Below are 16,858 nucleotides of genomic sequence, written 5' to 3' on the forward strand. Positions count from 1 at the left end.
CTATGAGGCCACCATCACCCTGACACCAAAACCAGACAAAGATACAACAAAAAAGAAAATTACAGGTCAATATCATTGATGAACATAGACACAAAAATCCTCAACATAATACTAGCAAATTGAATCCAGCAGCTCATTAAAAGGATCATACACCATGATCAAGTGGGATTTATCCCAGGGATGCACAGATTTTTCAATATCTGCAAATCAATCAGTGTGATACACCACATCAACAAACTGAAGAATAAAAATCATATGATCAACTCAGTAGATGCAGAAAAGGCATTTGAAAAAATTCAACACCCACTTAAGATCAAAACTCTCCAGAAAGTGGGCATAGAGGGAACATACCTCAACATATATGACATACCCACAGCTAACATCATACTCAATGGTGAAAAGCTGAAAGCATTTCCTCTAAGATCAGGAACAAGACAAGGATGTCCACGCTCACCACTTTTATTAAACATACTTTTGGAAGTCCTAGCCATGGCAATCAAAGAAGAAAAAGAAATAAAAGGAATCCAAATTGGAAAAGAAGTAAAACTGTCACTGTTTGCAGATGACATGATACTATACATAGACAATCCTAAAGATGCCACCAGAAAACTACTAGAGCTAATCAATTAATTTGGTAAAGTTTCAGGGTACAAAATTAATACATAGAAATCTCTTGCATTCCTATACACTAACAATGAAAGATCAGAAAGAGAAATTAAAGAAACACTCCCATTTAACATTGCATCAAAAAGAATAAAATACCTAGGAATAAACCTACCTAAGGAGGCAAAAGCCTGTACTCTGAAAACTATAAGACAGTGATGAAAGAAATCAAAGATGACACAAACAGATGGAAAGATATACCATGTTCTTGGATTGGAAGAATCAATACTGTCAAAATGACTATACCACACAAGGCACTCTACAGATTCAGTGCAATACCTATCAAATTACCAATGGCATTTTTCACAGAACTAGAACAAAAAATTTTTTAATTTGTATGGAGACACAAAAGACCGCAAGTAGCCAAAGCAACCTTTAAAAATGGAGCTGGAGGAATCAGGCTCCCCGACTTCAGACTATACTACAAAGCTACAGTCATCAAAACACTATGGTACTGGCACAAAAACAGAAATATAGATCAATGGAACAGGATAGAAAGCCCAGAAATAAACCCATACACCTATGGTCAATTAATCTATGACAAAGGAGGCAAGGCTAGACAATGGAGAAAAGACAGTCTCTTCAATAAATGGTGCTGGGAGAACTGGACAGCTGCATGTAAAGAATGTTCTAATTTCATTCTTTTAACACTATACACAAAAATAAACTCAAAATGGATTAAAGACCTAAATGTAAGACCTGATACTATAAAACTCTTAGAGGAAAACATAGAAACAACACTCTGACATAAATTGCAGCAATATATTTTTTGATGTCTCCTAGAGTTATGGAAATAAAACCAAAAATAAACAGATGGGACCTAATTAAACTTAAAAGCAAGGGGCTTCCCTGGTGGCGCAGTGGTTGAGAGTCTGCCTGCCGATGCAGGGGACACGGGTTCATGCCCCGGTCCAGGAAGATCCCACATGTCGCGGAGCGGTTGGGCCCGTGAGCCATGGCTGCTGAGCCTGCACGTCCGGAGCCTGTGCTCTGCAACGGGAGAGGCCACGACAGTGAGAGGTCCGCTTACCGCAAAAAAAAAAAACAAAAAAAAAACACAAAAACTTAAAAGCTTTTGCACAGCAAAGAAAACCATACACAAAACTAACAGACAACACTCTGAATGGGAGAACATGTTTGCAAACGACGTGACTGACAAGGGATTAGTCTCCAAAATTTACGAACAGCTCATGCAGCTCAACATCAAAAGAAAACCCAATCAAAAAATGGGCAGAAAACCTAAATAGACATTTCTCCAAAGACATACAGATGGCCAAGAGGCACGTGAAAATGCCAACATCACAACACGATGCTCAATATCGCTAATTATTAGAGAAATGCAAATCAAAACTACAATGAGATATCACCTCACACCAGTCAGAATAGCCATCAAAAAGTCTACAAACAATAAATGCTGGAGAGGGTGTGGAGAAAAGTAAACCCTCCTACACTGTTGGTGGGAATGTAAATTGATACAGCCACTATGGAAAACAGTAGAGAGGTTCCTTAAAAAACTAAAAATAGGACAACAATATGATCCAGCAATCCCACTCCTGGGCATATAACTGGAGAAAACCATAATTCGAAAAGATACATGCACCCCAGTGTTCATTGCACCACTATATATTACAGTAGCCAAGACATGGAAGCAACTTAAATCTCCATCAACAGAGGAATAGATAAAGAAGATGTGGTGCATATATACAATGAAATACTACTCAGCCATAACAAGAATAAAATAATGCCATTTGCAGCAACATAGAAGGACCTAGAGATTACCATACTAAGTGAAGTAAGTCAAACAGAGAAAAACAAATATCATATGATATCGCTTATATGCAGAATCTTAAAAAAATGATACAAATGAACTTAGTTACAAAACAGAAATAGACTCACAGAGTTAGAAAACAAACTTATGGTTACCAAAGGGGAAAGGTAGGGTGGAGGGATAAACTGGCAGTTTGGGATTGACATGTACACATTGCTATATTTCAAATAGATAACCAAGAAAGACCTACTGTATAGCACAGGGAACTCTGCTCAATATTCTGTAGTAACCTAAATGGGAAAAGAATTTGAAAAAGAATAGATACATGTGTACGTATAACTGAATCACTGCTGTACACCTGAAACTAGTACAACATTGTTAATCAACTATACTCCAATATAAAATAAAAATTAGAATAAACAATATACTTCTTTGGGATACAAACAGTTGGCAAGCTATAAAGAAAAGCAAGGAAAAAAATAGAATTCAAGAGAATGTTGACCTGAGGGTGACAGATTATCTTACACGGATGGTCAAACAAACTGGTAACATTCTACTGCCTAAGATGAGTATTCTTTTTACTTTCTTCTTTAAATTTTATATATATTATATGTAATATATATAATGTATATATACATATATGTATACATATTTTAAATACATTATTTTTCTGTATAATATAGTTTGTAATGTTTTTTAAAAATAGCATTTGCAAAAGATAATGAGTTTAGTTTACGACTGAGACACTCCAAATCTCAAACCCTCTCACATATTAGGAGGTGACTTTGTCCCTCTGATCCTTTGTGACCAGCCCAGACCTCTCCCCAGCTCTTATCCCCTTGTGGATCATGGGATTAGTGGAGACCAAAGACCATGGCTGGCCAACTTCTGTGGGGTTGGCTGCCCTGTTCTGGTCCCTGCACAGGCGTCAGAACAAGGGAACCTATGGGGCTGGGTGGGGGAATGAGGGACTCTTCAGATTTTCAGTGCAGCTCAGCCCAGAGCCTTACAAAGATTAAAAGGAACAGAAGACAGGGCTTCCCTGGTGGCGCAGTGGTTGAGAGTCCGCCTGCCGATGCAGGGGACACGGGTTCGTGCCCCGGTCCGGGAGGATCCCAACTGCCGCGGAGCGGCTGGGCCCGTGAGCCATGGCCTCTGAGCCTGCGCGTCCGGAGCCTGTGCTCTGCAACGGGAGAGGCCACCAAAGTGAGAGGCGCGCGTACCGCAAAAAAAAAAAAAAAAAAAGGAACAGAAAACAATATGTGAGGACCCTGGTCTTTGACAAAGGGGCTGCTGTAGCTTTTCACAGAACCTGACAGATATTACACCAGGGTTCAAATGGGTCATACACACATCGGAGTTCATACATTCATTTTTAAAGTATCCAAGCTTGTTAAAGAAAAAACAAAACAGACAGAAGGAATGTGCCAAAGACAATAAAAGAAATACAGGATTCAGTCCGAAGAAACAGCAGGAGGTAAGGAGAGGAATGGGGACCAGGTGAAGTTTTCATCTTAGAATTTCCACATAAATCTTCTGATGTGTTTGAACTGGGCAATTTATCAATACAATAAAAAATCATGCTCCGAGGGGATGAGAAAAACATGGTGCCCCTTAGAGAAGGCAATCAGGAGTTACAAAAGTTTAAAAGGCTTGGGCCTCCCTGGTGGCGCAGTGGTTAAGAGTCCGCCTGCCGATGCAGGGGATACGGGTTCGTGCCCCGGTCTGGGAGGATCCCACATGCCGCGGAGCGGCTGGGCCCGTGAGCCATGGCCGCTGGGCCTGCGCATCCGGAGCCTGTGCTCCGCAACGGGAGAGGCCACAACAGTGAGAGGCCCGCATACCGCAAAAAGAAAAAAAAAAAAAAAAAAAAAAGTTTAAAAGGCTTGAAATACCAATGATACTGCAATCTTCCTTGAAAAAGGAACTTCTGGAAAATGTATTATTGCTCCATCACTGGAGGAAAATGTGAGCTGGCAGAATGGTATAACGGAAAAAGAACACCAGGCAGGAAACCGGCAATCTGTTAGGGAACTACACCCACCCAGCATGTGGTGTGTGGTAGGAAGGGTATGGATGGGCTGGGCCCTCTGACACCTGGAGGTGTGAGATTCTCAGCTCTGCCACTTACCGGCGCTGTGACACAGGGCAGGCTGACAGAGGGCAGGCTTGTCAGCCGTGAGCCTGTTTTCTTATCATTAAAGTGGGAACATAAAAATGCCCACTTCAAAGGGTGGTCGTGAAGATGAGACAAACATTGGAAGCACTTAATACCCAGTGGTGCATAATAAATGTTACGCCTCAGGCCTCAATTTCCCAACTATGCAATTGCAGGAAGGAATAAATGAGCTCTAGCCTCACCAGCTCTAAAGTTGTTTCCCTGCCGCGGTAGGCAGAACAATTCTCTCCTCCCACAAAGGCCCGCTTCCTTAATCCATGGAACCTGGGACTGCATGATGCCATATGCCAAAGGGTAATTACAGTTGCTAATCAGCTGACCTTGAAATAGGGAGACTCTCCAGAGTTATCCCAATGAGCTCCATGTCATCAGGGTCCTTGGAAATGGAAGCAGGAGAGAGAATCCTGCCATTGCTGGATCTGAAGATGGAGGAAGAGGGTTGGAGCCCAGAAATGAGGATGTGCCTGGGGGCTGGAAAGGGCAAGGAAACGGATCCTCTCCTAGAGCCTCCAGAAAGGAACACAGTCCTGAAAAACCTTCATTTTAGCCAGCAAGTGACTTACTTCTGCTGCAGCCCCGGGGTGGGGGAGGTGGAGCCGGACAGGCAGCAATGGAAGCAGCTCGGAGCAGGGGAGAGGGAGCCTCCCGTGAAGAGCGCGGCCAGGCCCCGAGACACAGGACCCAGCTCCTCCAGCCAGCCTGTTTCAAGAGCCATTTAACTCTCCATTAACCTGATGTGAGGAGCACAGAGAAATGAACTCCCGGCAGCAAGCGCATCGCCACGTACGGCACCCGCTAACTGATGTGCGAGTTTCTACCGCGTAAGTCGAGAGTAAACCATTGGTTTGCTTACTTCCCTCACGCCCTTCCTGGACGGTGGGTGCATCGGGCCTTCTCCTCTCGTCTCCTGCAGTTTTCTATTTAGCTGTTATTCTACTGACATTTCCCATCCCGCAGTCTTTTCTCGGTTGTGCAGTTTGCCATCAGCACCCATATCATTTTTGCAGACCTGACCGAGGTTTCACAACAAAAATCCCAAGACCCTCCAACCTTCCACTCATCCCACTTCGAAATGTTCGCCAAAAGCAAGTATCCTCCCGCATGAGGCGTGCAGTGAGAAGACCACTCAGTTGGCACTTGATGCTCCATTTTTAACTTAACTGACCAAATATCAGAGCAACTTCTGGCCCAGGTACCACCTTGGCATTCAGGACACAATGACAGCCACAGTCCCTGCCCTGAGCAAGCTCACTCTCTGCAGCCACAAGGCTCTCGCAAGGAACTGTCTTAGGTTACACGCCTTCATCTCCTTGGGCTCGGGGGCATCTGTCCCATGGGGGTGATGAAACAGTTCCCCTCACAGGGGCTGAAAGGTGCAAATAAACCCCAAGCATGAAGCACTATCTCAAAATGGCCATTATCTTATTTGTTAAGGATTTCTCATACTTGAGCAGGTTTCCACTTCCCTTAACGCAGTAAGAGAGCTCTAAAGACTGGACTTTGGTTAATGGAAAAAACAAGCCAGATGGACGTGAGTGAGTAAAAGAGCAACATACAACTATTTCTTTCTTTTTTTTTTTTTTTTGCGGTATGCGGGCCTCTCACTGTTGTGGCCTCTCCCGTCGTGGAGCACAGGCTCCGGACGCACAGGCTCAGCACACGCAGGCTCAGCAGCCATGGCTCACGGGCCTAGCCGCTCCGCGGCATGTGGGATCCTCCCAGACCGGGGCATGAACCCATGTACCCTGCATCGGCAGGTGGACTCTCAACCACTGCGCCACCAGGGAAGCCCACAACTATTTCTTTACTAACCAATTACTAGGACACATTCGCCTCCAAACTCGTTCAGCAGAACAGGCTCCGGGAGACACTCAGTTGTTTTCCAAGGAGATGGTTGTTTTAATAACCCAGAGACAAGCTACGTTACTCCCCCCTCCTCTTTACAATCACAGCCATCGGGGGCGACCCTCCGTCCAGCACATCCACGTGCACACAGCCTTCCCTGACCAGACTTCACCAAAATAAATAATGCTCTCGTCCGTTCTTGAATTACTCTGACCTCTCTGATAGATGCTGGCATGCATCTCTGGAACATGCGTCCTTAATAACGAGGGAAGAAACATCCCAGGCAGCATAGGATCTCTTATAGATGCCACAGATAGGCAGAGGGATTTCTACAGGAAGGCACGTTCATGCTCCTGGCAGGCAGCCCTCGGTCACTGCCTCTCCCCTACTGTGCACACACCCCAGTACTGCCGGGGAACCTGCCTCCTGGCAGCAGCCCTCTGCCACCCCTTAGTGTCGCCCCCACCCCTTAGCTCCCACATTTCAGGGATGTTTTCTCAGATGCGCATGACAAGCACTGAAACCCACCAGTTCCAGGCTTCTGCGGTGTCTTCCACGAGTTAACTGGACCCTCCCTCCAACACAGCACCTGGTGCTGAGGATTTCTTCTGTGATTTCTCGCTCCGTGGAGCCTGGTCTGTGGATACGCTGTAGTGGCAAGAGCCAGGCAGGGTAGAAGCTGGCCAAGAAGGAGTCGATGAGCTTCCCTCCCAACTCTCAAAGCGCCGTGTTCTACTCATCCACGGACCAGGTCAGTCCAACCTGACTTGAAAAGGCAGCTCTTGGGCAGAATGTGTTCGGGGGTGGGTGTTGCAGGGCAAGCTCACAAGAGGCAGGTCTAGTTTCCGTTCCCAAAGCAAACGACACACCAGGCTTTCATTCCCTGCAAACGGTCCACGAGGTCTCCCAAATCTCCCAGGGTAGTTTTCTAATTATTTGTGTTTACTGGCCAGCTTGTCTCCAAATATTAAAGACAAGCTCCTCAAAAATCATGGTATCAACCCACGGGGCTTTGCATTAAGAGTACCTACAGTGCTGGGAAAACTGGACAGCTGTATGTAAAAGAACGAAATTAGAACACTCCCAACACCATACACAAAATAAACTCAAGATGGATTAAAGACCTAAATGTAAGACTGGATGCTATACAACTCCTAGAGGAAAACAGAACACTTTTTGACATAAATCACAGCAACATCTTTTTGGATCTGCCTCCTAGAGTAGCGGAAATAAAAACAGACATAAACAAATGGGACCTAATTAAGCTTAAAAGCTTTTGCACAGCAAAGGAAACCATAAAGAAAACGAAAAGACAACCTACGGAATGGGAGAAAATATTTGCAAATGATGTGACCAACAAGGGAGTAATCTCCAAAATATAAAAACAGCTCATACAGCTCAATATCAAAAAACCAACAACCCAATTAAAAAGCGGGCAGAAGGGCTTCCCTGGTGGCGCAGTGGTTGAGAATCTGCCTGCCAATGCAGGGGACACGGGTTCGTGCCCCAGTCCGGGAAGATCCCACATGCCGCGGAGCTGCTAGGCCCATGAGCCACAACTACTGAGCCTGCACGTCTGGAACCTGTGCTCCGCTGCGGGAGAGGCCGTGACAGTAAGAGGCCCGCACACCACGATGAAGAGTGGCCCCCGCTCTCCGCAACTGGAGAAAGCCCTCGCACAGAAACGAAGACCCAACACAGCCAAAAATAAATATTAAAAGGGCCTCCCTGGTGGCGCAAGTGGTTAAGAGTCCGCCTGCCGATGCAGGGGATACGGGTTCGTGCCCCGGTCTGGGAGGATCCCATATGCCGCGGAGCGGCTGGGCCCGTGAGCCATGGCCGCTGGGCCTGTGCATCCGGAGCCTGTGCTCCGCAACGGGAGAGGCCACAACAGTGAGAGGCCCACATACCGCAAAAAGAAAAAAAAAAAAAAAAAAGCGGGCAGAAGACCTAAATAGACATCTCTCCAAAGAAGACACAGAGATAGCCAAGTACATGAAAAGATGCTCAACACTGCTACTTATTAGAGAAATGCAAATCAAAACTACAATGAGGTACCACTCCACACCGGTCAGAATGGCCATCATCAAAAAGTCTACAGATAATAAATGCTGGAGAGGGTATGGAGAAAAGGTAACCCTCCTACACCGTTGGTGGGAATGTAAATTGGTGCAGCCACTATGGAGAACAGTATGAAGGTTCCTTAAAAAACTAAAATAGAGCTACCATATGATCCAGCAATCCCACTCCTGGGCATATATCCAGAGAAAACCATAATTTGAAAAGATACATGCACCCCAGTGTTCACTGCAGCACTATTTGCAATAGCCAGGACATGGAAGCAACCTAAATACCCATCAACAGATGAATGGATAAAGAAGATGTGCTGTATATACATATACAATATATAATATAATATATAATATATATAATATATATAATATATAATATATAATATATATAATATATAATATTGTATATATAATATACAATATTACTCAGTCATAAAAAAGACTAAAATAATGCCATTTCCAGCAACATGGATGGACCTAGACATTATCATACTAAGTGAAGTAAGCCAGGCAAAGACAAATATCTTATGATATTGCTTATATGCAGAATCTTTTAAAAAAAGATACAAATGAACATATATACAAAACAGAAATAGACCCACAGACATAGAAAACCAACTCATGGTTACCAAAGGGGAAAGGACTGGGAGAGATAAATTAGGAGGTTGGGATTAACTGATACACACTACTATATATAAAATAGATAATCAACAAGGACCTACTGTACAGCACAGGGAACTATATGCATTCTTTTTTAATAACCTATAATGGGAAAGAATCTGAAAAAGAATATACATATATATACATACACATATGTGTATATATACACATATAACTGAATCATTTTGCTGTACACCTGAAACTAACACAACACTGTAAATCAACTATACTTCAATTAAAAAATAAATTTAAAAAGAGCACCTATAAAAAATAACTATTTAAGAGAAAACCAAAATCGCCTACTCACTCACTCTGAGTTTCCTACTTTAAATTGGGGACAAAAATACATCTGTTAGACCCATAAATGCAGAGACTTATTAGTATATAGAGTAACTTAGGTAGAATGACAACATTGCCCTCTAGCAAATGGTTAATGCATAAAATTATCTTTTAAAAACTGCACTAGTAAGCTCAGAGCAGAGGGTTCCTAAGCTTTTTAGTTGGATGGCGGTGGCAGCTCCAGTGAATAGCTACAGACGGAAAGGAAAGTCCTCCAGTATGGGAAAGGGAGACCAGGCAAAACGTTTTTGGAGGGAAATGCTGTTGACTATGAAATTGACTAAAACTGTTATTTCATGAAGAGCATTAGAGGTGAAATAAGAAAAGTGAAATATATTTATTCTTTTAGACCAATGCACTCCTGTAAGATTTACACGGTGGCTGCCTCAGAGAGTCTGTATTTCGGGGACACAGATCTTCACTTCCAGAAGCTCCGACTGAGACCTTCTGCTACCAGTCTCTGCGTCATCAGCTATGCCTGCCAGACACTGCCGGGCAGTTGAACTCAGACATCAGCAAACATATCCTGAGCTTGACAGGCTGGGCCACCACAATCAATAAGAAATGAGAACACATTGCAAGTCCCAAGGTGGATAAATAAGAAGAAATCCACATATAGGACATTTGTTCTGAGTAAATCCTAAGAGTTCTCATCAGAAGAAAAAATATTTTTTTTGATTTCTTTAATTTTGTATTTATATGAGGTGATGCGTGTTTACTAAACTTACTGTGATAATCATTTAATGATATATGAAACTTTGGGAGCAAATAAGTGGGGTAGGCTCGGCTATATGCCTCAACGAGGCACTGGCGTGGCTCCGGGGCTCCACCAGCTAATGATTTCTATGGAATCCAGCAACAGGGAAGACAAAATGGAGGAGATATGGGACTGACAGTGCGGGTCCCCTGAACTCCGAGAACGGGTGCTCCAGCCTGCTGGGAACAGGACTTCTAAAATGACAAATATGTCTGGAAGGCTGTGGTCCAAGGCCATTTTTGCTGACTATAAGCAGGGTCTATGGAACCAGAGGGAGCACACAGCTCTCCTGAAAACTGAAGGTGTATATGCTCGAGATGAAACTGAATTCTATCTAGGCAAGACATGTGCTTATATGTACAAAGCAAAGAACACAGTAACTCCTGGTGGAAAACCTAAAACCAGAGTAATCTGGGGAAAGATAACTCGCACTCATGGAAACAGTGGCATGGTTCGTGCCAAATTTGGAAGCAACCTTCCTGCTAATGCCACTGGACACAGAATCCGTGTGATGCTGTACCCTTCAAGGATTTAAACTTATTGAAAAGTAGATAAAACTGTGGATTTGTTCTCTTGTAAAAAAAAAAAATGATATAAGTCAAGTCATTATGCTGTACACCTTAAACTTATACAGTGCTGCATGTCAATTATATCTCATTGAAACTAAAGTAAAAATTACAAAAAAAAAAGAAATCCGGGCTTCCCTGGTGGCGCAGCGGTTGTGAGTCTGCCTGCCGATGCAGGGGACGGGGGTTCGTGCCCCAGCCCCGGAGGATCCCACATGCCGCGGAGCGCCTGGGCCCGTGAGCCATGGCCGCTGAGCCTGCGTGTCGGGAGCCTGTGCTCCACAACGGGAGAGGCCACAGCAGTGAGAGGCCTGCGTAGCGGAAAAAACAACAACAACAACAGGGGCCTCCCTGGTGGCGCAGTGGTTGAGAGTCCGCCTGCCGATGCAGGGGATACGGGTTCGTGCCCCGGTCTGGGAGGATCCCATATGCCGCAGAGCGGCTGGGCCCGTGAGCCATGGCCGCTGGGCCTGCGCGTCCGGAGCCTGTGCTCCACAACGGGAGAGGCCACAACAGTGAGAGGCCCACATACCGCGAAAAAAAAAAAAAAAAAAAAAGAAATCCACATCAAGATGAATCACTGCACGTGAAACTGCAGTGGTAACAAGAAAAACTTAAAAGGAACCAGAGGGAAAGTCAGATTACCAGCAAAGAACAACAATTAGGCTGACAGTTGCTACAACAGCAACAGGTATCAAAAAATAATGGAACTGTATCTTTAGAAGTGCTGAGGAAAACAACTGTTAACCTAAAATTCTCTACCCAATTAAATTATCATTTGAGAGTATTTTTTAGATAGACAGAGGCCTCTGTGCAGAGATTACCTCCTACTTATGCTTACTGAAATAACCCTGAATGCATCCCAGCAAGAAGAAACAGAACCTGGAAAGAAAAGTGGTAACCAAAGTTGGTAAATTTAGATGTAAAAGGTGAATCAGCATAAGTACTTACAACTAAAATAAAATGGAAGCTTAAAATGGGGTAGCGGGGATTTGACACTAAATTATTTTCAGCAAGTCACAGTGTCAGAAGGAGTTTGTGTCCTTCAGGAGAATGGTAAATACACTTTTAAGTATGTTTGTTAAAATCTGCAAAGAACAGAGATATAAATTCTAAACCAACAGAGAGAGAATTAAAAAAACAAGCCCAGTATTTTTGATGGAATGCAGGGAGGTTAAAAAAAGAAGAAAAAAAACATGGTGGCAGGAAAAGTAAATAACATAGCAGAACAAGTCCAACTCTAAGTGCAATCACAATAACTCTAAATGGAACAAACTCACTTATTACGATAAACGTCAATTACCTCTCACACACACTCAGCCTTAAACTGCTTAAAACATGACACAGAAAAGTTGAAAACAAAAAAGTAAAAAAATTATACCAGCAAACAATACTGCAAAGAAAGCCAATGTAGCAATATTGGTACAATGTGATACTGAGAGCAGCATCAGACACATTGGAATCCAAGGCAAAAGCACTAACAGAGATAATGCATTTAATAATAGAAGAACCACCTACCAAGTTATGATGATCGTGAATTTTTATGCACCCAATAATAAAGTAGCAAACACTTTCCCAAACCAAATTCACTTATTCTCCTGAAATGGCCCCAAAAGCAAGAGACAAGAAAGCCAACCCACTGGTCAGATGGGCCCACTGGTGGGACAAATCATGGCCTTGAGTGAGTTTGATCATTATAAAAGAATCATTATTTTAATTACAGAAATGAGACTATTTGGGGAAATTTTGATCATTATAAAAGAATCATTATTTTAATTACAGAAATGAGACTATTTGGGGAAATTAAAAGTGAACAGAAGGCTATGTATTATTCAAGAGTGACCATAGAAATTATAGATCTAGACTTCATTCAAGAAGCAAGGAAGGACTAGACCCATTAAGATAAATGAGAATTAGGCAATTGTGGGGAGAAATCAACTATTTTATGTGTTCCCTATCGATTCCCATTTGTTTAATGCAAAAGTCATATTTTCATATACATTAAATTCAAGAGTGTCCTTTTATTCCCTTTTTAAAAATTAAAAAGAAAATTTTTGGCCTTGCCACGAGGCATGTGGGATCTTAGTTCCCCAGCCAGGGATCAAACCCGCACCCCTTGTAGTGAAAGCGCATGCTGGACCACCAGGGAAGTCCCAAGAGTGTCCTTTTACTGACAATGTGTTCAGTTGAATGAAACAAAGTCCCAGTGCTCGGGTGGGTGGTTTCAAAGTCCCCATGAGAGGCTCAGAGGCTACCAGGAGGACAGGAGAGACTGACCACACAGCCACCCGGCCCCCTAATGTGGGTTCCTGTCCCGCTGGTCACCTGGAGAACCAGAGTCACACACAAACAACACAATCCACAACAGCTAGAAGTGTGCACGCTGCAGATGAGCAAAAGAGGGAAAGGATAGAAGAGAAAAAAGACAACTAAAGGGGCAGAGAGGGGCGGAGCACATTTGATGAGCGGCAGGTTCCAAGGAACCTGAGAGAGACGGAAGTCCACTGTCATGAGCAGGCTGGAATCGACCTCTGACGTGCTTTAGGAAAACTATCATTAACGGCCAGGAAGCCCCATGGTCATGGCCCTTTACGACTGCCGTGGTCATAAACACACAACTCGAGGCTGGGCACCGACTCACGCCCAAGGGCAGTTACACGCTGCTGCCCGTCGTCTGGGCCTCTGCTTCGATGGGAAGAGGTCATTCCAAGGCCTCCTCTTCCCCAAACGCCTGTCCTGCAAACTCTTATTTTACCCTGCGTTAATCTCACCAACCCACAGCTCCACTCCTAGGTGGGAACTATTTAGCTACAATTACAGAGATGCTCCAGACACAACATCCTCCCAGGGCAGTGACAGCAGCTGATCTAAAAGCACCGGGAAGTTTTACAAAACACAGATGCCTGAGAAACAGAACAAAACCAGCCTGGGTCCCAGCCCCAGATGTTCTGATGCAACTGGTCAGGGGGTAGCCTGGCTTCCGGGTTTGTAACCTCCCCAGGGGTTCTTCTACCAGGCAGCTGGGGCAAATGTCACAGGGCTCAAGGGCTCGTCCTCGGCATGGGTTTACAAGACCCCTTTCACCTCCTAATAAAAGCCGAGGAGCGGGGAGCACCTGATTCCCTGCTCTGAGCACTGCTGGTCTCTAATCCTCCTGCAAAGAAAGACCCAAACGTCTACCCTCCCGCCTCCCATTTCAAAGGGCACCTCTGAAGACATTTGTCAAGAGGTTGAGAGCAAAGGCGAACGAGCAGTGTCTGCTTTCTGCACATCTTGTCACCAGCCTGCCCCCAGGAAAATCTAATAATTAGCGGGGCTCAGACGTCACTGGGGAGGCTCGGTGGGGTGTGTGTGTGTGAGCCCGTACAGAGTGAGGAGGGAGACAAGAAGGCTTCCGAAGGTACCAGAACAGCCTATGCAGCCCCTCGCAATCATGTCAAACCATCCCTCCCTCGAGAGGAAGAACAGGACTCCGCTGTCAAGGCCAGGGGCATGTGGACAGCACCACACGCCCATCTGGTTGCAGGGATGCTTCCCTCCGAAGCTCCAGGGGAGCTGCGGGGAGAGATGTCCGGCCAGCCTGTGCACGTGGTCTCTCTCTCCCAGCTGGTGGTGCTCAACTGGGGGTAACTTGGGGCCCCTCCCTCCCCAGGGACACTTGGCTTTGCCCATAGACACTGGCACAAATGGAGGGTTGTTACTGGCATCCAGTGGGTGGAGGCCAGAGACGCTGTTATGCATCCTACAAGGCACAGAGTGGCTTCCCGCGGCAAAGAGTTATCCAGCCCAAAACACCCGCAGAGCCAAGGCTGAGAAACCATCTCTGAGCAATGGCTCAGCAGTGATTCATCGGGCAATCCCCATGTGCAATGTCATACGACAATGTGAGGGTTATGCGACACCTGGGCCCCATCACTTAGTGACCCTGTGAGTTACCTGGTTTAAAAATAAATCCAAACCCAAACCCTACACAAGAGAACCCTTGGAAACAACAAGAAACGCCCAGCGACACTTCAAAGTTGAAAAGGAAGCGAGCAGCCCAACCATGGACTCAGTTGGCCAGAAGGAAACTGAAACTTCTCTCATTTCACCCAGAGAAGTTCCTACGACTCCTCCGGGAGGAGCATGTAAAGCTCTCGATCATTAAGAGTGTTTTAAACCACATGCATTAGACCCAGACAGACAGGCACTTGTTGCATAAAATTACATCATCTTTAAACTGTCCTGTTTGCTAGGAGTCACAAAAATAATGGAGGATTTTTCAGAAGTGACTTTGTTTCACTCATGAAAAACATTATTGCTAATCCCCGTGAATAAGCACAGATGATGGAACATCCACAAGCCTCTTCGCAGCCCCCTCCCAGCGCCTTGACCAATAGTCCTGGGGCGGGGGGCATAGAAACGGTACCCGGTGCCACAACATCCCACCCCTGGTTTCCCCCAAACAGCCCCCGCCCCGGCTCCCAGCCCCGCTCAGACTGTGGTGAAACCTCCAGCCGGAAGAGGGGAAGCCGCGTGAGATGGGAAAACAACGAACAAGAGGCTACTCCAACTGTTCAGGGTTAAATCATCCACACACGTATGGGCTTGGTGAGTAAATACAGCTTTGCCTGGGCTCCCAGCGTCCAAAGATGAAGAACATCTACGCTCCAACACCAACCATCTGATGAATGCTTCTGTGTTTTGGACATTCCCTTGTCCCAGTCAACCTGCTGTGTGTGGGTCACAAAAAAGAACATCTGTGATGCTGGGGGACAAATGAGAACCAAGCCTCCCACACAAGCCTTCTCTCAGCACAGGAACTGACCAACCCAAGGCGAAGCACCCTGGAGGCTCAAGGTCTCTCTCTCATTTCTCCCAGGCTCATCCTTATGTCAGGGATTCAAATACTGGCAATCAACTGCTCAACAGCAAGACATTCTGCACAGATGCGTAACTATATATATAACTTGGCGTCTTTTCAATGCTGAATAATTTCTGACGACTGAAGGGGAAAAATGAAAACAGCTTCTCTGGCTCATGATCATACCACTCAATGTCTGATGGTTCTCACTTGAGTCAGAGAAATGCCAAGAAAGTGTACTCAGGAAACAGTCCTACCAGGCAGCATCTTCTAAGCATTTCTATTTCTCTGACTCTTGATTCTGCATTTGAGGATAAAAGTTATCCAGATCATATGACGTCACTAACACCACGTACAGTGTATAAATTTGACAGACCACCCCCCCAGAATCAGATGTAAATTTTGAAAAGAGAAATGTTTGTTATTTATTCACGCATTACAAACCAGATGCATCTAGTGGAGTTTAAATTATCCAGAAATACGTGCTATGGCTACATATATATATATATTTTTGGCCATGCTGTGCAGCATGTGGGATCTTAGCTCCCCCACCAGGGTGTGGAGCCTGTGCCCCCTGCAGTGGAAGCGCAGAGTCTTACCCACTGGACCGCCAGGGAAGTCCCTCTGGCTACATTTTAATTATTTTTTAAGAAAAGCCACATGAGTGGTGTCTGTGTCACTGAAATTCACAAGCTCCTTACTTCAACAGCAGATGACAGGCTGACAGCCGCCCTCCACAGTATAAAAGATTCCCACGTGCCAGGACAGACCATGCTGAGGGCAGAGGAAGGGTTGGGTCTTACATCTCTGGGGGGAGTGAGTGTGGCCTGAAGCTGATGGCCGCTCACATAGCATCGCTGCTTCTGCCTGAAAGGCCAGCTGGGCGCCCACAAGGATACAGGAAACAGGCAGAGAGGAGGCTGCCCACTCACAGGGACAACCGGGTGTGGCACGACCCCAGCGAGGGACCCCCTGAACCTCAGAGCTAACGAAACAGGACAATCTGATGGCCCTCAGTTGTCATCAAAATATTAATACTTGACCTCAACTGGAATCTCAGGTCTGTATGAACTGTCCTGGGGCGATCACTTACAGAGTCAGAAATTCCCTGCCAAGAGATTTTAAGATCATGTTATAGCTCTTTCTCAAGATAAAGATGACAAAAC

The 16,858-nt window shown here is 45.1% G+C and overlaps 2 protein-coding genes across 5 annotated transcripts in view; one reads left to right on the plus strand and one right to left on the minus strand.

The window, feature by feature from the left end:
• Window positions 1-16,858, minus strand: part of MTCL1 (microtubule crosslinking factor 1) — a 127,111-nt gene that overhangs the window by 82,750 nt on the left and 27,503 nt on the right. The gene's annotated exons all lie outside the window — the stretch shown is intronic.
• LOC132503040 (large ribosomal subunit protein eL33-like) lies at window positions 10,483-10,818 on the plus strand. The gene has a single exon (XM_060119381.1). The coding sequence runs from the start codon at window positions 10,483-10,485 to the stop codon at window positions 10,816-10,818; it is 336 nt and encodes a 111-aa protein (XP_059975364.1).

This window comes from Mesoplodon densirostris, chromosome 15 (genome assembly GCF_025265405.1).
Source record: "Mesoplodon densirostris isolate mMesDen1 chromosome 15, mMesDen1 primary haplotype, whole genome shotgun sequence".
Taxonomy (NCBI): domain Eukaryota; kingdom Metazoa; phylum Chordata; class Mammalia; order Artiodactyla; family Ziphiidae; genus Mesoplodon; species Mesoplodon densirostris.